General features: G+C 43.3%; 1 protein-coding gene and 2 long non-coding RNA genes across 3 annotated transcripts in view; 1 reads left to right on the top strand and 2 right to left on the bottom strand.

The window, feature by feature from the left end:
- Positions 1–24,591, bottom strand: part of LOC138970898 (RAD51-associated protein 1-like) — a 30,363-nt gene that overhangs the window by 1,246 nt on the left and 4,526 nt on the right. Inside the window, exons 5-7 of the mRNA XM_070343475.1 lie at positions 16,265–16,465; positions 15,819–16,013; positions 14,648–14,839 (exon numbers count right to left, since the gene is read on the bottom strand). Of these exons, the coding sequence (XP_070199576.1) occupies positions 14,648–14,839; positions 15,819–16,013; positions 16,265–16,465 (588 nt within the window). The remainder of the gene's footprint in view (positions 1–14,647; positions 14,840–15,818; positions 16,014–16,264; positions 16,466–24,591) is intronic.
- Positions 3,916–9,511, bottom strand: LOC138970897 (uncharacterized). The gene is made up of 2 exons (XR_011457102.1): positions 9,459–9,511; positions 3,916–4,521 (listed from the first exon to the last, which is right to left on the bottom strand). It is a non-coding gene; the product is annotated as an uncharacterized lncRNA (long non-coding RNA).
- Positions 4,323–10,888, top strand: LOC138970895 (uncharacterized). The gene is made up of 2 exons (XR_011457101.1): positions 4,323–4,461; positions 7,545–10,888. It is a non-coding gene; the product is annotated as an uncharacterized lncRNA (long non-coding RNA).

Genomic DNA, 24,591 nt, shown 5'->3' with positions numbered 1-24,591 from the left:
ATCTACGTATTAGACTATTTACATTCAGATCTATCACTGTAAAAGAAGGTTCTATAATTAATCACTATCACTTCTGGTACTTAAAATCTTGTAAAAAATCTTGATCTCTTTTAAAAAGTTAAAAATCGTGTCCAGGGGAACATCCCGGAATAAAACCTTCATCGTTTCCGCATTGTAGTGTTTGTCTCGAAATTCTTGAACGTCTACACATTTGGTGAGGACATGTTCTAATGTCCATGGTTCGTCGCATCCAAAACAATATGGTGGGTCTTCACCTTTCAGCAGATAAGAATGTGTGATGTGACTGTGCCCAATGTGTAAGCGACAGAGAACTGTCTCTTCTTTTCTGTTGAATATAGTCAATATGGCTGTAGTTTGTCAGTTATTTAAATCATCTGTTTTAAAGTCATTTCATCCACAGCTACCTGTGGTCTTTACTGATATCTGTTTTCCTGCGGCTACTGAACAGAGGCTGAACGGAGGCTATGCCACTGGATCTACCCTCAAATGTTACAGGTGTCTTTGTGACGTTTAAAACCAAAAAACAACAGGTGTCCTTTCTTGGGAGGCATTGTCTTATCACATTAACAACCCAACGATTTTGAACAGTTCAGTCCAACCTGTCTATAACAACCAGCCAAGGGACCAACCAAAAGTGGTCTTCATAGTCAGGTGCTTGCAATGTTAAATAAATACATTAATTAATAAAAATAAAAAACGCTGGCGCTGGACCCGAGTACTCTTCAGACTGGCTCGCTCCCCCAGTATGAAAGTTTTTGTCTTGTGCACGTGGATTTAAAAAAAAACAATTAAAAAAATTATTAGAGTAAAATAAAACATTAAAACGTTCATAATAAACAATAGTAAACAAGAATTTAAAAAAAAAAAATAAAAAAAAATAGACCGCCCATGCCGGGAATCGAACCCGGATCCCTTGGATTTAAAAAAAAATAATAAATAAATTATTTATTTATTTTACACAATTAAAAAAATTATTACAGTAAAATAAAACATTAAAACGTTCATAATAAACAATAGTAAACAAGAATTTATTATAAAAAAAAATAAATAAATAAAAAAAAAATAAAAATAGACAGCCCATGCCGGGAATCGAACCCGGATCACTTTAGCCATAGTCGGAAACGCTTTCCACCAAGCCACCAATTCTATCATTCGCCAGTGAACTCAAATGCCTATACTCCTCGTGCACAGTGGTACACGCACGCAAAGCACGCACGCACGCAAAGCCTGGTGTCGCTGTCGCTGGCGGATTAGCCGAACGGCTGTTCTATCCCACCGCGAATCGCGCCCGCCGTTAAGAGTCGTTTTTGTAGAATATTTCGCATTTAGGTCCCAGGTAACATTATGAAGTTTTAATACGATCAATCGGACATATTATCAAGTTAGTGTATCAACTTTTGAACGAACTGCGCCCAGTAGTTTCCCAGCAATAAGCTGTTAAGTCAAGACAGACACACACACAATTAAAGTCTGCTGGACCCTCCTACTGCGTACTCGGGGATAATAATTAAATTATATAGGAAAAAAATCTCATTGGGAATCCAGTGGAGTGGTTGTTGTGGGCAGGTGGTTGTTTTTAAGGGATGGTTCCCAGGGCAGGTTTCACTGTACAGTGAAACCCCCCTTTTAAGACCTTCATAAGTCTGAGAAAATCGATTAATATACTTACCCGAATCACATATATGCATTGACCTAGTCTGAGATGCTTATCGTCTGAAAAAATTGCTTGCCGTCAAATTAAGGGAAGCAACCCTTTTAGAAAAAACACTGACTCAGTGAGTTAGTCAGTTGGTTAGTCTACGTAGGTTGTCCCCCTTGCCGTAGGTGGCGCTATCGCCAACATCCCGCGTGATCACACGTGGACATATCATACGACTTTAAAATATACAGTCGAACTCGCTTAAGACGAATCACTGGGGATCGGAAAAAAAGTTCGTCTTAACCAAAATTCGTATTAAAGGTCCTCGTCTACATTTTCTCACAGAAATTGAGATTTGACCACTATAATGTTTAATCCATTCACTAACACTTTCAAAAAAACACCCCCCTCCGATCAGAAAGGACGGAGCAAGTGTAGCCGTTTGAAAATTCATTGATGTATTCCATTGTAGTAGGATATCCTTATTTGGAACATAATCGTAGTAGGATATCCTTATTTGGAACATAATGTAAACCGGAAGTTTTCAAAGTGCTTACCACCCAGAATTCCTAGCGGTGAGCAGCCGCTGCCTTGACGAAAGTTCTCTGGTAAGTTCTTTTTATCAATTATGCAATACATTCTTGTCGTATAAGACTTTTAAGTGGCTGCAAACAAGGCTTCATAATGCACCAAAACAGTTTCAAGCAATGTGTTTGCTCTGTTCACGTACTGTGTTCGTCATTCGTAGAAATCAAATCTTAGCCGAGTTGACGCATTTCAGGGAACCTCTCAAAAGTCAGTTTTACGCTTACAGCATTGCACATTACGGTACTTTATGTTTGATGGCGGTTTACAAAGAGGCTCTGCTTAATGATTCGGTTCAGGAATTAAGGAGTCATCATAAAAATAAAGCAAAAGCATAGGTCTAACACTAACTCAATGTTTCGAGAGGCACAGTTCCGACACAGTGACACACGTACACTGACAATGAAATCTAAAACGCTTGCAATCGATCTAAATTTGTATTTCTGCACACACAAAATATTTCGACTGCAATTTAAGGATCGGAATCAAAAACAATTGTATTTTCCAACAAGAGTCCTTGATTTGTGTGCTTTCATTTTTAATGAGTTTACGTAGACTAGTCTAGTAACCGCAACACCGATGTCAGAATCGCCATATTGATTTTCCTGCAAGACTAACAACTAGTGACTACAGATCTAAATGAATCAGTTGAATCGGAGATCTAGATTCTCCGGTCGAATCTTAGAATGCAGCTGGTTTTTATTTTTGTATTTCTTATGTCTATGTGTGTGCCGTATGTGTGTAAAATGTGCGTGTTTGTTTGTATGTGTAAAATGTGCGTGCGTATGTCTGTGGATGTGTGTGTGTGTGTGCGTCTGTGTGTGTGCATGTGTGTGTGTACGTACGTGCGTGCGTGTGTGTGACATTCACGTAGTAGTACGAGTGATTGTGTGAATCGGAGTATCTGTACGTGTTTGTTTTCTTATACCCGATCATGTTTTAGACGATTCATGTATGCAGTTATAGTTCTTAAAAATGCCAAACGTGTAACTCATTATACATTTGCCCCTTATGGCATAAATAAACTAATACTGTACTGTATTGCATGGTAGGTATAAGCCACGTATTTTATTCACTTATGATTCATGTCCGTCAAGTATAACCGTTTGTCCATTTCTTAGACTGTGTCTTTTAACACTTTTGTTTTGTTGTTTCTTTTTTTTCTGTAAAAGCTGTCCATTTCGATACTCAGGTCGAACACAGTACGATCTCATGTCTCAACTCTGAGCTAAGCATCGTCTCCACCGGTCAGAAGAGGCAGGGCAAGCAGGTGCGGCAGTGTTACATTGTTTGTCAGCGCAATCGGGGACACAGAGAGTCCGCATGCGGACAGCTACTCAAGAAGCTGCCGCCAAGAGTTATCGGGAAGAAAGATCCAGTCTCTTAGTCTTACAGTGAGTTTGTGTAGTTACAAATGTAATGGTTTGAAGATTTCTTCTCTCTGTTATTGCTTGAGTGCTTATGTTAATCTCAGTTATTCAAGTATGGGCTGTATATTGTAAATGCGTGTGTGTGTGTGTGTGTGTGTGTGTGTGTTTGTGCATATGAGAGAGAGAGAGAGAGAGAGAGAGAGAGAGAGAGAGAGAGAGAGAGAGAGAGAGAGAGAGTGGTGACACTATACTTCCGTTTGCTGTTTAAAAGGATACTTACAAAATCGACAATCCCATCAATCAGTCGAGACACAATTTATTAACAAAAGAATTTTAATTATATACCAACTTATTTAATGCATACACTCTTACATATGTATACATCTGAATGCATAAAGCACACACACAAACATGTAGAAAGTAACCCCCCCCCCCCAAAAAAAAAAAAAAAAAAAAAAAAATGCTGATAACTCATGAATTACTTCTACAACTTACTTCAAATTTGGTGTACATTGGCCTGAGATATGGGATGATAATTCCAAAAAGTTTCATGAATGCCGTTCAAGTGCGCATGGCTTATAATTATATCTACATGCCACTTGTTTTATAATACTACATCTATTAAAACAGATAAAATGGATACAAATTTGAATGCATTACATTATTTCATGACAATAGGACTTTTAACTGTGTTGGTCAGAACATGATTAACGAGATGACCGCGGGGGAGCTGGTCCTGTCCATTGCTGAGCGGCTCCCATCCCCGGTTTTGGGCATGGCCTGCAACCTTAACAGAGGATCCTTCCCAGAGGAGCCTACTTCAAGTGCAGCCACATGTCCTTCCAGGTGTGTTTGTCACCACTACCAAGATAGGGGAAGGGAGGTTGATAACCACCCGTCAAAGACCTGTAATTACAAAAATAGTACAGTAGTCCCTTCCATTTCCGGCCCTTTCGTGGGCGTGAACCTACCCGGAGCGGCCAGCTTTCCCATGACTAATGAGTTTTCCTTCTATAATTGACTCTTAATGGCCGTTAACCTGTCTGACGCGGTCAACGGTCACTGATTTTTGCCCTAAGGTGCCCCTCTTACTCGACAGGAGCGGCCACTTAACGGCCACTTGTCACTTTCGCGGGCGAGCGCCTGTGGTGTGTGTGTGTGTGTGTTGTGTGCACAGACGGCACAGCACGAGCAGACGACATGAATACTTACGCATGCGCAAACTGTAAATACAGACATGCGCATACATGTACATTTACGGCAGTCACTTCCGGATCGATCACAGCTGATGTGAGTTTGAAACACTTGTTTATCTGACACTCAAATACATATATAATAATCCAAACAACACACATAGAAACATACGAAACAATAGCTTAGCCAGGACGATCGAGTTAAACACGCAAATAATTAAGATGTATAAACAAAAGCAAAACTAACAGAGACAATGAATCGGCGGCTCGTGGATGATCGCTTTCTTTTCTTCATGAAAACTTGATCGTGTTTTTTTGGGTTTTTTGGAGGAGGAGGGGGCCTGTAATGAACGGCCACCTGATATTTGCGGTCACCTTTGCAATGACTAATGGGTGACCGGATATGGCAGGTACTACTGTACTTAAAAATCTGAAACAGTTTCAAAAATGTTAGCACACTGCTGTTAATCGCCATACGTTATACATGACTCGACTATGATGTGCCGTAATTATGCATTTAAATTATGATGAAAAAACAACAACCTGAAAAGTGATGGGCGTGTCCGGATAGGGCGGATAATCGTTATATGAAATCTTTAGAAATGTGTCCTGTTTCAGTTATTAATCTTTAAATGTTATAACAACATCCTGGAAATTCAGTAGAAATGGCCCAGTCAGGCTGATTTTTTGGCAACTACAGGGTGACCTAAAAAAATGCAACCCTCAAAAATGCTAATAACTTCTACATCTGTTGACCGAATCACTTTATATTTGGGGGACATAAACTTCAGCCTATCCATGACCCTTCCACATCTTGGCAACTTTTTTTGAAATAGCACAAAAGTCTGACCATTTGATCTACAAAATTGCCCCTTTGTGAAAGTGTCACGGTAGCTGAAGTTTATGTCCCCCAAATATAATGTGATTCGGTCAACAGATGTAGAAGTTATTAGCATTTTTGAGGGTTGCATTTTTGGGGGGTCACCCTGTCACCCAGTCTTCTTCAAAATGGAAAAACAACACTGCTAGGCACAACAGCTGAACCAAATCAATTTGTGTGGGCAAAAAATGAGTTGTTCTTCAATTTGAGATAATAAAACAACAAACAGGGTCACTCTTGCTCACACAATCAAATCTGCATCCAAATCAGTATGTGTTGTTCACATGGACGCTATGGCAGGCTGAGCGGTGTAGGTGTCAATACTCTCAGCAGGCATAAAAGGCAGTTTTTGAAGCCATTTTAGCGGGTAATAAGACAAAGAATGGTACATTTGAGTAACTCGCAAACGCATTGCCTTCAAACTTTCGGAGATTTGTGTTAACACATGTCGTAAAGTACACACGAAATCTCAAGTCATGTGAGGTATTAGTTCTGCTGTTATGCGACATCCCAGAAAGAGTTTTAAAAATAAGGATCTACCCTGTCCGATTGAACAGAAAATTTTTTAGAATTAGCATGCATTTAGAAAAATGAAAGCTTCAATTTACCCTTAAATTTAATACAGTTTCACCAATGGCTGTTCAAAGTGCACTTGTTTAAACGCACACACACATTTTTGGAAAATGCTTTTTCAAGAGCCATTGATCAGTTAAGCGTGTCGGCAGTAAGCTTTGCTATGCGTAGGCCGACATTTGCGCTCAGCGCTCTGAATGAGTCAACTTTAAAAAACTACTTTCGCGTTGAAATCCTCATACCACCCATGTCTGATAAAATATGTACATGGAATTTGAGTATGTGGCGCATCTGTCATTGTTCTTGAAGATTTCAACAAATAAAATTTGTTCAATGATTCAGCAAAAACCTATCGTCAATTTAAGAACTGTTTCTGACATGACAAATAACAGCAGACCTAATGTCTCAAATTACTTGAAATTCCGAAAGTACTTTACAACATGTGTTAGCACAACATTCCGAAAGTTTGAAGGCAATGCGTTAGCGAGTTACTCAAATGTACCATTTTTTGTCTCATTACCCGCTAAAACGTCTTCAAACACTGCCTTTTATGCCTGCTGAGAGGATTGACACCTACACCGCTCAGCATGCCATAGCGTCCATGTTAGACAAGATATGTGAACAAAACTTACTGATTTGAATGCAAATTTGATTGTTTTGTCTAAGAACATGCTAAACATGTTTTGTTTTAGCAGTTCTGATTTGTTGTCAATTTTAACGCGGGAACCTTCATTTTGCGAATTTGATTTGGGGGTGTGTGTGTGTTGTAGGTTCCACTGTATCGACAATACGTCATGTAAACTCAATCTGTTTTCTGAATAAGTTAGGGGCATAAAAGGCCTTTCCAGTCATATAATTGGTTTTACGATAAACGGCCTCATCATAAAGATCTGCCCTCAAACGCACCTGTAAAGGTTTTTTTATGACGAGTAGTGTAGAACAATCACCATCTTACACATCTGATCGCAAGATTATGCATTCCCGAAAAATTCTGCTATGTCTCCGGCGCATCAGTATCTGTCCGAAGGGTTTAAAAACAAATAATTACAACACACACACACACACCCCTCCCAACCTTCACCACCACCCAAGAAAAAAAAAGAAGAAAAGAATAAATACATTGATAAATACAAGAATGAAAGAATTAATTTACTTTTTTTTCAATTGTTTTTTTATAACAAATCTATTGCTTCTAGGTCATCATTATCAGGCCGATGATTAAACCAAAGCTTAGTCACGGAAATGCATATATGGACTAAAAATGACGTGTTTTTTTCTTGCAGGACAATGGCTTGGACATGACTTCATCCTGAATCGGCAGAGCAGCGATGTATTCTTATATGGATGCCATGGACGTCTTCCACGTACCTAGCGGGCACACAGATGGTTCACAAATCTACCCACTTGTATATTGCATACCTACCCCCTCACTCTTAACCATTGCTCCTTCAGTTCTGTAGTAAAATATAACATAAAGCGATCATTTCTGAAAATATTGCAAGACATTAGCTTCTTTACTTCTGCAGCTGCATCAAAACACACACACACACACACACACACACACACACACACACACTTAATACCGATGCCACATTTCAAGTAATCGGGCTGCAGGTATATTTGTCTTCTAAAGTCCACAATCAGAATGGCAGGAGCTATTGGAAAAAACGTTTTCTTTTTTACATTTTAGTACGGTAATTACATTTTTGTCTTTGATCTTCAGGCTTCCATAACAGTTCTCTAAATGTATTGAGAATACGCCTGAAACGTTACATGAACCAAAACAACAACAATCGAAAAACAAACGCTGTGCATAGGGAACACAAATATCAATGATCTTTCTTTATTTGGTGTTTAACATCGTTTTCAACCACGAAGGTTATATCGCGACGGGATATCAATGATAATTTAGCAGGGAGTATCAGCCGGGACATTATTTATTATTCTGAATAGATCAACATTCATATATGCATCAAGTGTACTAATTGATCCTGCTAAATAGTTGTATTTGTTTGTGACTGATGCACTTTTTATTCACTTTGCACATGTATGTATCACGTAAGAAAAATCAAGGGAGGTAATTTTGCTCGGATTAGATGGTTCCCTCCCCTGATAACAAAAGCACACAAATTAATTTTTCCCTCCTTCTCGTATGTGTTATTCAAACGTTTTGATGGTTTTTGTTGAATATTGATGTGAAAGGTTCAGTCCTTCCCGAGTAAACTATTTGATTTACAGTCTCAGAACAGACCAGGCCTGAAAAGACCATCGCTAAACACATCAACTAATCAGCCTGGGTGCAGTTTGTGATTTTTTTTTTATTGACTGATTTGTGAACGAACACAAGCAGGAATCTGTGATGATAACACATCAAAATAAATTATCACTTTGCGCATGAAGCAGCCAGGTTGTCGAATCTAAGTCTTTGTTCATGTACAATCTTGTCTAAATCTGAGATGGTGAGCCAAAAGTTTTCATGGGAACGACTGTGCCTTTCTGTGTCTCTCAATTTTTACACCACTTGCTACTCATGATTGCATGACACTAAGAACAGACAAGATGTGGATATCGTGGTTTTAATGATACATTCGGACATACAAATGGTTACCGTTGTTTTCTTAGATACGTGTGATCTCTCTTTTTCCCCTGGTCCTTTCTTTTTGATGTTATTTAGCCTGAAGTTTGTTGCAACTATTGGTCCGCTTGCATTTGTTGTTATAGTAATTGTGGATATGCTATTTAATTTGTCTGTGTTGCCTAATTATGTTGTCACTGTCAGCTTGATGAATAAAGGCTATGAGAAAAAAAAATGTTACCCTTCACCATCAGCAAAATATGCAGCTAGCTGCATATACTAAATATTTCTGATACCTTGACCAAATACGATGTTTATTTTTGCGTGTTCTCGTTTTTTCAGAGCGAACACACACACACACACACACACACACACACACACACACACACACACACACACAGTCTCTCTCTCTCTCTCTCTCTCTCTCTCTCTCTCTCTCTCTCTCTCTCCCACCCACACACACACACGTACACGTATACACACACACAGTTTCAATGTTAAAAACTTGAAACACGTATCCCTGTAGCATCGATGAAGGTTGTATGCAGGAACATCATAAAAGCTTGCTTACAAACGGACTCGCTGTCTTCGAATAAAACAGCTTTCGAATAAAATAGCTCACCGTTGGATCTTTGCTCAAACTGCGGCTTTCTTGTCCACATTCCTGACGCACAGATCTGCAATGTGCAACGTTACTGTTGAATACACACAATTTATGTTGAAGTCACAGGGCACAGACAGACATATCCTCCCCCCCCCCCCTTTACACACACACGCGCGCGCGACTGCGTGAAGATGCACGTCACCTTATCATTTAATCACACAATGTAAAATACTAAAAACGTGGTGGTTAAAACTGAATAGTATCATGAATCTCTGAAGAGAATTTTTTTTTTCCAACAGTCGTTCGTGTAAGGCACACGCAGACGGAATGTAGCTGAAGCCATACCGTAAAAACTAAGAACAGATCTATAGATTCTAAAACAAATGTGACATTTTAGTTCTATTCATCTGGATGAGCTTGATCTGTCCGAAGTAGAATCGGCCACTGAAAATGCAACTCCCCTCCCCCCCCCCCCCCCCCCTCCCTTTCCCACGACACACACCACGACACGACACGAGCTGAGAAAAGGAAAACGTGTGGAGGAATACATAATGTAAAAACCAGATCTAAAAGTAAGCCCGGTTTACGATTTCAAACCTCCTTTGAGTATGAAATGTTCGGACGCGCCCTTTCAGCCTACAGTGAAATGGTAATGTACACGTACAAGCTTTGTTTCAGAACTGTGAAACGTAATAACTATGTTTGAAAATTGAATTCAAATATACAAGTAAAGTTAATGGAAGATCAAAGTAAAGGTTGGGTGTAATGTCAAAAGTATACTTACATTCCGTTTCAGCATGCTCTTCCACAGGAAAAACTCCCAGGGCTTTGTCCTGCTTGCGATTTTGCCAAAAGTACTTTGAACACACCCCCGACGTAACTTTCAATGAGCATCATAGTGTTTTTGCCACTTGCCGGTTGATTTTGGCGCCTACTTCCAACTTCGCTGCATCTCAGGGTTGTTTCTGGTCCCCCAAATGTACACATTCAGACCTATGCCGCCCTGATCGATCACAATTTTGCTTTTTACGTAACTGGCGCAAGATGGCAGACATCTTTGGACCGTAAATTACTCTTTGCGCATGCGCCGCTAATAATTTGATTGGTCGATATTTTTAGGTAAAGCACATGGTCTCAGAAAACAGAAAAGTAAACATTGGAAGCGTGAGTCACGCTCCCAAAAAATAAAAACTTTGTTCACATATAAAAAAAATTCTGTAACTTTTTGCCCCATGGTTCATTCATCATCTGAAATAACTTTTTAGCGAAATCTAACCATAAAATTATTGGAAAAAAGTCAAAATGTAGACGACCACCTTTAAGAAAATTGATCGATTTTTTATTTATTTTTTTTTTTTTTAAGTCTTGTACATTTTATGGTGTTTCAATTTGTTTCTTTCGCAACTTTCATGCTGCTTCACGTTTAGACAATAAAGTGACATATTCAGGTACATGTTCATGTGTGTCTCATGTTGAGTGATGATTGTTGAGTTTGAGTGAGAGTGAGCACACAGATGTTTCATCCAGTTGTTACGTTTTTGGTCACACACACACGCACACACTGACACTGTCCACATTCGCGGTGTTCCTATCATTTGTCCGGAATCACTTACCTTGGCGACGGGTAGCAAACCTTGGCCAATTTAGTTTTTTGTTTTTTTGTTGCAACATGATGTTCAAATCCAAATCGAAAGCACTGACTGACTGATAAACTATCGCGAACCGGCGAACGCAAACGTTGAGAGTGTGGTTTCCCTTGTCCAAGGGAAACCACTCTGGCATCTATATTTTTTGGCAATGGCTTCCGTTCGATGTTTCATTTTTGGTATTCGCGAAGGAAATAAACGTCAGTCAGTCATTCATGTTCAGTGTCTGAGCTATCAATCACTTTGATTCTAAATTTGAAATTGTTTTGTGAGTACAGTGTAATCAGTTTAACTTTATTCAGTGATCGGTTGAGCAATGGTTCAAGCAGTCGACGCAAGGGAAGACTTTGACACACGTGTATTCAAACTTCTCAAATTCCCATGATATGTCGATCTCGAGACGAGTTTAAAGATTTCGTCATAAGCGTGAGTAAATTACAGACATTATGCATGCTTGGGAATCCAAAAAGTGCTCGTTATAAGCGTAAATTCGTTATAAAGAATTCGTTTTAAGCATTTTTTTTAAGCATGAAGAAAGAGGTATTCAGTTGGGAACTTAAAACTAATTCGTTATAAGTCAAAATTCGTAACTAGCGTGTTCGTTTTAAGTGGGTTCGACTGTACATAGAAACTATAGTGCGGGGATGGTAGGGAGGGAATTACCTATGTGATTCGGGTAAATATATTAATCAAATGAAAATTTATTATTAAAATTTTCGATTAAATTACATATTCTTACTCCGAATCACATATTTGCAGATAGCAAAAACCTGGTGGAGGGAACCTATAGCATACCTTAGGCCCCTAGTTTAAGCTCTGGCTAGAACCTGTCCCGCTGCTACCAGGGCAGGAAGAGAACGGGACCCATCTTGGCACATGCCGGCGACGTCTCGCAAACAAGAAGAGCAAACGCTCGATCGAGTCACTTTCGCAGTTCTGAATATTATATGAGGCATCAGATGGACAGGAAGAAATTGCTATTCACAACACAATGAGTCACGTTCACATAAAATTTGAGCCCGGTCACTTTTATAGTTTCCGAGAAAAGCCCAACGTTAAGTTGTGTGTTGCCGAACAGAAAAGGCTAGTTATCTCCCTTGTTTTTCTGATAACGTTCGTAAAAGGCTACAGATGTAAATACTTTGATGTAAAGAATAATCCTACAAAGTTTCAATCACATCCGATGAACTTTGTCAAAGATATAAAATGTCTAATTTTTCCTTTGACGCTGACCTGTGACCTTGAAAAAGGTCAAAGGTCAACGAAACCATCGTTAAAGTGTAGAGGTCATTGGAGGTCACGACTAAACAAAATATGAGCCCGATCGCTTTGATAGTTTCCGAGAAAAGTCCAACGTTAAGGTGGTGTCTACGGACGGCCGGCCAGATGGCCGGCCGGACGGCCGGCCGGCCGGCCGGACAGACTAACACTGACCGATTACATAGAGTCACTTTTTCTCAAGTGACTCAATAAAAGACTAAAGTTGATGAAAACATCACTAGACTTCCAATAGGCAGTGTGAAGCACTTCCTCCAATCTTCGGGAGCAAAGAACAGCTAAGGAGGAAGCCCAAGCTCTAGACTCGTGCACCCGAGCCTTGGTCAGAGGGAGAACAGAGTCGTCCCCCCCCCCCCTTTTATCTCGGTGAGAGACCACTCATATGCCTGCCTGATGAGCGAAGAGATCCACCGAGTCAGAGTAAGTTTGGAAATATCTTTTCCTCTTTTGGTGTTCACTGAAATGAACAGTACTTTTGATTCTTAGCTTTAATGGGCTGTGTACGCCGAAGGTAAAGGTCAAGAGCTCTATCAGGGTCATCTGCTGCTAGGATCTGGCTAAGCGGTCTGATAGACAGGACCGGTGAAGGCTGATCTGGGGCCAGTTTCATAAGCCAGAAACACAGTCAACCAACTGCAGTTGTCCGAGAGAACCACAGTAATCCGACGTTATCGGGTTTCACGAACAAAATTTCTGTCGGCCGACTGCGGGTCGTCTCACCGGAAGTCGGCCAAACACGGTGATGCTCTCCCCCCCACACTGTGTTCGGCTTACTGCGGTAGGTAAACCGAAAATAAATGTAATTATCCGCAGTCAATGGCAGAATGCTCACACTTTTTTGGATTGTGAGCCAAACCTTGTGATTGTTCTTCGAAATGTATCTATCATGACGCAGTAATCCAGGAGACAAGTCAGGGTTATGTATTGAAGACGTCACATTATGGCGTAAGAGGGTTAGACGTCACGCAAAGGAATTACTGAAAGTCTCGGTCATTGTTTTTTTGAGCGAGCCAAGACAAGTTTTTTCTGAGAAATCGGCCATTTCCACGTGCGAATGAGCAAACGGAAGTGGTAATGTTGCTAAATTTAGCCCTCGACTTGGCCATTCGAATTACTGTACAGTCGGTCGACTGCGGTTGTCCGCGGGTGACGGTGATTCGCTCATGAAACGCGCTTTTCGGTGACCCAGCGATCAACCAGTCGATTGACTGGGCAGTCGATCGACTGTCAGTCGGTTCACTGCTATCTTATGAAACTGGCCCCTGGCATCTGCCTCATGAGTGATATCTTCCGGGCGACCGGAAATAGCATGAACCTCGCTGCCTCTACGTGCAGTAGCAAGCAACAGAGAAGGAGCGCTTTTCTAGTCAAATTGGTCAGACTTGCTGTTTGCAACGGCCCAAAGTCGGGAGAACGCAAACATTCAAGGACCAAGAACAGGTCCCATTAAGGGACTGGAGTGCGAAAAATGGTATTGTTATCATTATCAGAAAGATGAACAAGTGTCTCCGCCGGCTTCTATTCTTTGCTAAAGAAGAACCTTTGCTAGGAGTGCTCATGACCTTGAGCCTCGACCGGTCGCCCTTATCAGTGTCAGCCATTGCTGAATGAAAAAAGTCAACACGTGCTGCAAAGTAATATTAATACCAGCAGGAACCTAAAATGTGGTCGAAAACCAAAGTCAAAATCAACATCAAAACCAAACAAGAAAGATCTCACCCAACAAGTGAAATAGGAAGACGGCAGGTGACCGGTAAACCTCAAGCTCAAAGGCAAAAGGCAAAAAATCACCGGAGCGAAAAATCCGACGACCTGATCCGCACAGCTGAAAAAGTCATATGCTATGTCCACGTGTGATCACGCGGGATGTTGGCGATAGCGCCACCTACGGCAAGGGGGACAACCTACGTAGACTAACCAACTGACTAACTCACTGAGTCAGTGTTTTTCTAAAAGGGTTGCTTCCCTTAATTTGACGGCAAGCGATTTTTTCAGACAATAAGCATCTTAGACTAGGTCAATGCATATATGTGATTCGGAGTAAGAATATGTAATTTAATCAGGTCTTAAAATGGAGGTAAACTTTCAGAACTTATGAACAAAAAATCTGAGAAAAGCAAACTCTTAACAAGGAAGAAGTCTTAAATTAGGGGTTCTTAAAAGGGAGGTTCCACTGTAACACAACACACACACACACACACACACACACACACACACACACACACACACACACACACACACACACACACAAATGTGAGACAGACACCAAGAATTAAGTTGTACCAGGCGCAGTCCATGCAGGTGCTTTGTAAGAAGGTGTGGACGCTCTGCTGCCTGCTGGACTGGGAGTGGTGGCTGCACACATTCTGACACAGGCAGGAGACACAGGGCTTTTCACCGTTGATGCTGGTGTGCTTGCAGCTGCAGGAGTTCGTGTCATCACAGGGGCTGGCACAGAACAAGGCTTTTTTGGTGCTGTAAAATTTAAAAGAAAGGGTACGTATGATATGGATGATCAACAGACATAAAATCAATGTAAATAGAAGAAAATCATTTAGTCTTTTAAGGGTTTGGTTGGATATTTTTTTGTGGTAACATCTATATATCTCTGTGTGTGTGTGTGTGTGTATGTGTGTGTGTGTGTGTGTGTGTGTGTGTGTGTGTGTGTGTGTGTGTGTGTGTGTGTGTGTGTGTGTCCGTCCGCGATGCACGGCCAAAGTTCTCGATGGATCTCTTTCAAATTTGATGGCCATATTCAGGTACACCCCGGACACAACCTGGTCGATGAGATATTTCAACACGTGCTCTCAGCGCGCAGCGCTGAACCGATTTTGGTTTTTCTCTGGATCCATTCCCAGTAACTCTTCCTTATCTTCTCCAGTGTTTTCAGCGTTTATCTCCCTTCCTTCGTGTGGCGTCAATCCATATTCCCGTTTCTATTTTTAGAAGGTCACTGTCAACAACGCTCAATCCATATTCCCGTTATACTATTTTTAGAAGGTTCGCCGGGTATTACTCTTCTCCAGTGTTTTGCGCGTTTAGTGCGGTGCGCCGGCTTCCGGGTATTCGGCTCGACTTCTTCCCGGCGAAGCGGGTATTCATCTAGTATCTAATAAATGGCTATTCAAGATCTATGCTAGTTGTCTTTTAAGGTAAGAAATGGTGTGGTATGGGCAAGAAACAGATACCAAGACACTGTAAACAATAACGCAAAACATGTGTAGAATGTTTTTATGTTATGTTATATGTTATATGAAGTCTTATATCGCGCGCGTATCTCCAGACTCAGACTCAAGGCGCAGTTTTTACTGAATGAATGTGAATGAGTTTGGACTGAATATGGTTGGTGAATTCGTCATTATGATTTGTCAAAGGCTGAAGAAGAAGAAGAAAAGGAAAAGACATTTTGATCATTATCCAATCTACACTGTCGCCTCTCCTTTCAACAACCTACCTTTGCTTTTGCTGACAGGGGCTGCTGAACTTTTCTTTTCTGTTGCTGCTGGCTTCTTCTTGGTAGGGACTCCTTTAACCTTGCCCTTGGTCTTTGATTTGCTCTTGCTGTCATCAAAATCACTGTCTGCATCGTCAAAATCACTTCCACTGTCACCGTCTGAAGACTCGGCACCGTCACTGAAGTCATGTGAACCTGTGTAAACAGATGCTAAGAGATGCAGCATTCAGCACAGACCTGCTAACCCTTGTCAAGCCTCAAGAGTAATAATTTGGACTTTGTAGTTTACCGCCATGCATTATGCATTGCATTCATTGATTCAAAATATTATGCCTGGAAAGTTATTCATTTCTTTTAAAATATTCGAAAGTGGAATCCCAAATCTACTGGAAAAAACAAACAAAAGAGAAACAAACAAGAAACCCGAATCCTAAAACAAAACTTACTTTCATCATCATCATCATCATTAATAACACAGGTCTTTCTCTTCCTGGCAGCTATGCATGGTTTTGCAGGAGAGTCTGAATCACTGCACGTTACAGTGCCGAGAAACTCGATGTTGTCATTGTGTTCAAGAGCATGTGATCGGGGAACGGCTGTTGGAGGCAGTGGTATGGCTGATGGCATCAATGTTTGAGATTCAAGATCTGAAAGACAGCAGACAAAGAGTAATGAAAAACTGTGCATATCCATTGATACAGCAGGGCTCCTCAAACTTTGCAGCGCTGCGTCCTGTACAAACCAGAAGCCAAAAAAACTACCAGAATGGAGGGGGTCCCGCAATGCGCTAAACCTTAAAAGAGTGGGGTCCAGGAATGCATTACAAAATCTGTTGTTATGCGTAAGGTCGGTATTGATTTCTGAAAATTTTCTGCCAGATCTGTACCCTCACAAATTTACGGAGTTAATCTAAGTGATGTGACCATAATGTTTTCGTGAAGAGCTCAGAGAGCTTTCCCTAGTTGGCTTTACAAAGATCATGTGCCAAGGAGGAATGTGCCTTCCGAAAGTAAGAATTTGAACCTCCTGGTCGTGGGACCCTCTAAAGTTCCATTGAGGCGGTCCTACACAATGATCAAAGTTGGGGGTCCAAGGACCCTCTGGGTGCAGTGTCTGTGGGGAGCCTTGTTACAGGAAGCGAAATCTAGTTAGCTATTGAGCATGAGAAGGAAAAAAGATGCTCAAGTGGATCTGTCATGGATCAATATGATATCTCATAGTTAAACCTGGCATGACTATTGTGAGAATGCATTCTGGTACAGAGATCTGACATTGAAATCCCACATTGGTCCATGACAATGTCAAAAAGTAAGAGTTGAACCTATCTATCATGCAGGCATGGGAATTGATTAAAAGAGAAATCTCAGAAAAGTAGGGGGGGTCTGGGGTCATGCTCCCCCGGAATGTTTTTGAAATGGCCATCGATTCCATCTGATAAAGGATCGAGGCTAAGGCCTCGCAGAGGTCTGCTGTCATACCAGCCTGGCAGTGATAAGAGCCTAAAGACTCTCTATTCTCTCCTGTGAAGGACGAACCTTCCAAGAGAAAGTGTCGAACGACATGCCCAGGTAGAAAAACGCTGGGATGGGGACAGCTCGGATTTTGCCTGGTTTACTGAGAACCCCAGGAAAAGAGCCTGGTTCAACACGATCTGAATGTGCAGCTGGCAAGCTGATGACTCTGATACAAGATCAACCAGGCACCGAGGTACGCCCAGAGACGAATACCTTCTGTCTGATCAGAAAACCCAACTGACTGCCCAACATGGAAAAAAAACCACGGAGACAGCAACAGTCGGAAGGGCCGAGCCCTGAACTAAAAACACCAGCAGAAACGGAGCCACTTCCTGTCTGCAGGACGCATAAGGCAAGGCCCGTGTGAGAGCACAGAGGAAAATTTCAGCAAAAGCTGAAAATTCCAAGCCATGCCGTCCCAACTCCTCCAGAGAGGAGAGGAAGGAGTAACTGAATGGAAACCCCACTTTGTGACCGGGAGAGCATTAATGCGCTGCTACTTGACCTTGAAAGAAGGGTAAGACAAAGGCTTCCGAGTAGGTTATAACAAAAAACCTGAAAAGTGCCTGTCCCTTGCTTCCTGTAGCAGGTGTGACAACAAAACCCTTGCGAAAGAAGATCACACCAGGTGAAGACAGTGTTGGCACACTGCCCAAACCCCCGCTCTCCCTGTGGTCTGTTAGTGAAGCAACGAGACTAGTTCCGCTGGAACAGGAAAACGAGCCCGTGGCAACAAAAAAAGTCTGGATTAGATTCCGAGACTTGACATTCCAAATATCTTCTTCTGCACTAAAAGTGAGAACGAAGTAACCCGAACCGAGAAGCCAGCCACTGGCTAGCAGAAGTAGGAGCGGGACCATGCGCATGAAGCAGTGGGAAAGGTGTAGGCTGGAGACCACTACCCTGAGGTGCGGGTCAAGCCGAAAGCTGCGACATGAGGTAAGCAATCACAGAAGACCCAAAAAATCAAAAAGATTGCGAGTCATCCCGCGTAGACCTAAGGTCATCCGCGGCAGGGCGGGGGGGGGGGGGGGAAGAACACCATGCTCTGAATCCTCCACCCCTTGCAGGAAATATTAAGCTACCCCAACAGCCGCTTTTGCACAGCGAGCCTACCAGCAGTAGGCAGCGCTACCAGTCTTCCTCCTGCACAAAGGAGTCCTAATCCCCACTCGCCACTGTGTCAAAATACCAAGGCGGGGATACGGGGGAGGCAGCGCACTAAAACTCCAATTGATATACATGCCAAGAGTGCGAGTGAAAGCGAGCTTTGTCTGCCCAACAAACCACACCGCTAACCTGCCCCGAAGGGGGAGAGGGGTGGGTATTTGGTACAGCGCCCTGCCGAGAAGGAGGGCGAACGGGGGTACGAGACAAAACCAAGACTGGTCAGTCAAGTCCGCCCGCTGTGAGCTTTTCTTTGTTATACTAGACAAAGCCAAGAGCCGACAGCCAAACCCGCCCGCTGTGAGCTTTCCCTTTAATAGAGAAGCGTCCAAGTGCAAAGAAGAGGTCTGACAGATCAAGCCTACCCATCTCCTCCAGAGAGGGGAGAGAAGACTCAGAGTCAACCTCCCTCTTTTGCTGAGGGTTGTTTGGGCAACAAGGTAACAAACTCCGACAGAATCGGGAACGTTGCCATTGGCAAAGCAAAAGTCTGAATAAAATTCCTGGACTTGACGCTCCAGTCCACCTTCTTCTGCACCAATGGAGAAAAAGAAATGGTCTAGGCACTTGAAGCCAACCACGGCTTTAGCAGAAGGAGGCGCTGGACCATGCGCTTGCAACAGCGGCAAAGGCGTAGGCGAAAGACCACTCCCCTGAGGAGCATGCCTAGCCAAAAGTTGTGACATGTGATAAACCACGGAGGGAGACTACAAATCAAAAAGATTGTGAGTCCACCCACGAAGGCCGAAATAAATCGCTGCCACTGAAGCCGCTTTTCGCATAGCCCTCCTAAACGCAGTAGACAACGCTACACACTCTTTCTTCCTCAGAAGAAACCAAATCCCCACCATCCAGTGTATCACCACACAAAAAGTCTTGTGGGTAACAAGGACATTTATGGGAAATCGGAATTCCCCTGCTGTAACCTCATGAATATTAATGAGTAGCACATGGACCAATCGCTGGGTAATGCCAGAGATTGTTCCCGCCAGCTTAGCGTGGATGCTTTCCCCTTGACCTCGTTCGGTCACCCTCTCCTTTGTCTACCTACAGACAACACCATTTTTGCTCTGTCTCTACTTTGACTTATTCTTCGTCTTTTCTCTAACTTCTCTTCTTTATACTTCCTTCTCGCTCTCTTGTGTCTTCTATTCTTCTACTTGATCCCATGTCTTCGCTTCAACGAACATCAAGGTACTGTGATTCATTCTATTTTTTTTCGTTGTTGATCTTATTTTGCCGTGATGCCAGGAAAGCACGCCGTGATCGTTGGCCATTCTATTTGCGGGCGGCTACGGACGGCGCTTTACTGTCGAACAGACGCTCGGTTGTCCCCCGATTTCAAACTTGCGGAAAAGGTCGATTCAGTAACGTTTTTGTGTCGCGGGGAAAAGACTTTGGACACTCTAGAAAAAGAAGACATTCCAGCCCTTTCGGCACGGAAACCCGACTTGGTATTCCTGATCATAGGCGACAACGATATTTCCTTCAACACTGACCCGAACGGGTTAGCCGGTCGGATTCTGGCAGTTGCGTCTGTGATAGCAGCTCGAACCGGGGCTCACGTCATCATTGCTAAGCTTTTACCTCGACAACGTGCCCCTTCGTATGTAATAAAACGAACGAAGGACTGACGCCACTCTGGAAGAAAAACATGCCAGTTTGAGTTACTCAAAAATGTATAATCATGCTTTATCTTTATTTGGTGTTTAACGTCGTTTTCAACCACGAAGGTTATATCGCGACGGGGAAAGGGGGGAGATGGGATAGAGCCACTTGTCAATTGTTTCTTGTTCACAAAAGCACTAATCAAAAATTTGCTCCAGGGGCTTGCAACGTAGTACAATGTATTACCTTACTGGGAGAATGCAAGTTTCCAGTACAAAGGACTTAACATTTCTTACATACTGCTTGACTAAAATCTGTACAAAAATTGACTATATTCTATACAAGAAACACTTAACAAGGGTAAAAAGAGAAACAGAATCCGTTAGTCGCCTCTTACGACATGCTGGGGAGCATCGGGTAAATTCTTCCCCCTAACCCTCGGGGGGTTATAATCATGCTGTGGACGTTATTAACACCGATCTCGCATCGTCCGTGCGGGGCTTGCATTCGGTTTCTTTCTGGAACCACAACGGAAAGTTTGACCGATCGACTTCAAATTGGCAACTTGGTTCGAAATTCCTTTCTTATGGAATACATCTTTCTCCCCACGGTTTGCACCAGTTTTATTAATCAGTTCGCGGTGCCTTGTTGGCTTGTGCTAATAAGCTCCCGCGAGTGTGAGTTCTGCCATGCAGCGCCCTACATTTTTTTAAAAATTCAAACATGTTCGGCTGTTTCCGGTATGACGTCACGATCGGCTCCCTCCGTGCGTACTGTTGCTTCTTATAGTTGTTGTTTCATCAGGCTCTCTATAAGTATAATTTAATTGCCAGTTATTTCAAATCTATGCACATACTGGCTCTATGCCACCGTGCACTTTATGTTGATTGCCAAGCGCTGGCTCTATGCTACCCTGCACTTTATGTTGATTGCCAAGCACTGGCTCTATGCCACCATGCACTTTATGTTGATTGCCAAGCACTGGCTCTATGCCATCGTGCACTTTATGTTGATTGCCACTGAAGCACTGGCTCTATGCCACCTTACTTTTTCTGTGATTGCCAAGCACTGGCTCTATGCCACTGTGCACTTTATGTTGATTGCCAAGCACTGGCTCTATGCCACCTTGCTTTTTCTGTGATTGCCAAGCACTGGCTCTATACCACCGCGGTGCACTTTATGTTGATTGCCAAGCACTGGCTCTATGCCACCGGGCACTTTATGTTGATTGCCAAGCACTGGCTTCATGCCACCGTGCACTTTATGTTGATTGCCAAGCACTGGTTCTATGCCACCTTGCTTTTTCTGTGATTGCCAAGCACTGGCTCTATGCCACCGTGCACTTTATGTTGATGCCAAGCACTGGCTCTATGCCACCGTGCACTTTATGTTGATTGCCAAGCACTGGCCTTACGCCCCTGTGCATTTTATGTGGAAGCCAAGCACTGGCCTTATGCCCCAGTGCATTTTATGTGGAAGCCAAGCACTGGCTCTATGCCACCCTGCACTTTATGTTGATTGCCAAGCACTGGCTCTATGCCCCTGTGCACTTTATGTTGATTGCCAAGCACTGGCTCTATGCCCCTGTGCACTTTATGTTGATTGCCAAGCACTGGCTCTATGCCACCGTGCAATTTATGTTGATTGCCAAGCACTGGCTCTGTGCCACCTTGCTTTTTCTGTGATTGCCAAGCACTTTTTGCTGCAGTAGGCCACCGAAGTGACAATTATTTTATTAAATTCTGTAATTATTTTACCTTACCTATGTTTTTCAAGAATAGATAGTTAATTGCCCAACCTGTTAATTAATTTAGTTGGGGATTCTCATGGAATCCAACAATTGAATTTCATTATAAAATCTAGAGAGTCCATAAAGCTTTTGGGGCTGTTCCGCCATAACGCTGACAATTGCCAGCGCCAAAGGAGGGGAGACAGGAGAATACCGGCACGGTTGGCCTAGTGGTAAGGCGTCCGCCCCCTAATTGGCGTAGAGGCGCGTCCCCCGGGTGGTGGATGGGGGAGCCTTCTCTACTAACTTCTCAGAGAAGGTCGCATCACTCTCGATGCCGTGAACCTAATTAGGATCTTTTTCTTGTTTCTTCTCTATTTCTGCCTCCCCAAAGTCCTTTTACTTTCCTTTTCTCACCCATAAAATTCTTCACTTATTTTCCAAAGTATGATGAATCCCGAGTTTGTCATGTGTGACCAGGGGATGAATGGCTGACACCTTAGTATTCAGTCGTAAGCACATGCGTTTGGTTTCAGTTTGGGTCAATGCCAAATGACAGTTTTAGGCCCTTCCCTTGTCACGGGGGCTCTCACAAGGGTGACTGTGTATTTCCCACCTCATTGAGCTTACGTGTTATGTCTTTGTTAAACAAGAAAAGGAAAGATAGAGATTCTGACAGCGAGAATGAATCTAGAACTACTGCTGCTGCAGCAGGGGTGCAGGGTGCATGGCCCCGATACCTCGTAGTGCAGTTTCAAAATGGCACTCAAAAGATTTCGCCTTTTGTTTTGGAAAAGTGGTTCCAGGGGGTTTCCTCATCAACTAGCCACTCATACCTGAACACCTCTCGGGGTGTGGCACGCTCATACCACTTCCAAGGTATGAGCTGTGCGGAGTTGAAGGATGGGTTGGCGTCACAAGGCGTTGTCGACGTACACAGAGTATCCAGAACGGATAAAGAAGGAAAGAGAGTGGAAACAAACACTCTCTTTCTAACTTTCTGCACAGCCGTTGCTCCCAAAAGAATTGTTTGTTTTTTTTAAATTATTCCAGTTTCCCTGTACATCCCTTCCCCTCTGCGTTGTTATCGTTGCCAACGGTTTGGCCACGGTAGCAAAAACTGCAAGGGGAAGGAAATGCGCAGAAATTGTACAAAGGAAAAACATGAGGGTGAATGCGAGGGACCCAAACAGTGTCACAACTGTGGGGGTAAACATTCCTCAGCTTCAAAAGAATGTCCCGAGTGGAAAACGGAGGAAGCCATTCAAAAAATGAGAACAACGGAGAGATGCTCTTTCGATGAGGCGAAGGAGAAGGTCATGTCCCAGCCAGGGCTGTTAGTACTCCGTCTGCGACGCCAACTACACCTTCGTCTCTCGAGGGCTTTCTCACTAAAGTGACTGCAGTCTTGGATAATCTCATTAAAAAGATTGATCGTCTTGAGAATGTCGTTGCAAATATTAACCAGGGCGGAGGAAAGGCGGCTGTTGCTGCCGATACCATTGAGAAGGCGGCTACGGTTGCCAAGACTGTGAAGGACCAGACATCAGTTTCGACTGGCGTCTTTGAGAAAGAAACGGCTGTGATTTTAGCAGCCACTGACGTCACACAGGCGGCCGTGAATAAAGCCGCTAAAGCCCAAACCAAATGGAGGAAAAAAAAATCCTCCACTCATTCGGCCGGGTCTTCGGGGGTTGGGCGGACGGGTTCGATCGGCAGATATACTACTCGGAAGAGTCATACCTAAGACTTTAAAATTGGCAATCTAGTGGCTGCTCCGCCTGGTTGGTCCGGTGTCAGAATAATGTGACTGGGTGAGACATGAAGCCTGTGCTGCGACTTCTGTCTTCTGTGTGGCGCACGTTATATGTCAAAGCAGCACCGCCCTGATATGGCCCTTCGTGGTCGGCTGGGCGTTAAGCAAACAAACAAACAAACAAAGACAGGAGAATCAAAAGCGTGCTCCGACCCCGCTTGCCAACCACCACCACTCCCCTGCACTAAAGGGGGAGAGGAGTAGACAGCCGGCACAGCACCTTGCCGAGAGGGAGGGTGGACGGGGCCACCGAACAAAGCCGAGCCAGGCCCATTGTTCGCCGACCGCTGTGCGGGAGATTGGGTCCAGTCAACAAAACCCGTCTGACTAGTCTGAGCAACCCCGCATCCGCATGGGGAGGGAGGTGGCCAGACACAGCAGAAAACGACCCCTGAGAGGGGTAAGACGGAGTGAGAGACGGGACCGAAAGCGGCCGCAACCACCTGTCTACCTGCTGTAGTCCCTTAGCCCCACCGCTCACCCAACCCGAGGAGGGAGGGGGGCGATTGTCAGGCGAGGACAATAGTGGCCCAGACTGAGAAGACAGTCCAACAGAGCCCACCCGATCCCGCCCAGAGGCCCCCTCAAGCCCGTATCATCACAAAGACGAGGGCTAGGGAAAGCCAAGTGAGCAGTCGAATTCCGCACATCCTACGTGTGTCGTCGAAAGTCGAGAATGATTATTCCGGATGCCGGCGCTCACGTGGTGCGCGGGGGGTTATGGGTAACCAAGTGGGTTCAGGGCATAGCAACGGCTATGGCGTCTGTTTTTTAGCTTGGTTACCACCCTTTCAAGGGCAGGTAATTTGAGTAATGTTTCGACATCTAGCATGTGAGATTGAAGTCAATGCATTTATGAGAATTACGGTAAGAATATGTAATTTAATACATGTTTTGTATTGCCACTAACCAACGATCATTTTAATCTTTTAACTGAAT

Source organism: Littorina saxatilis, linkage group LG7, assembly GCF_037325665.1.
Source record: "Littorina saxatilis isolate snail1 linkage group LG7, US_GU_Lsax_2.0, whole genome shotgun sequence".
In the NCBI taxonomy this organism is placed as follows: Eukaryota; Metazoa; Mollusca; class Gastropoda; order Littorinimorpha; family Littorinidae; genus Littorina; species Littorina saxatilis.
Note: the sequence above shows the minus strand (reverse complement) of the source record. Positions and strands in the feature narration are given on the sequence as shown.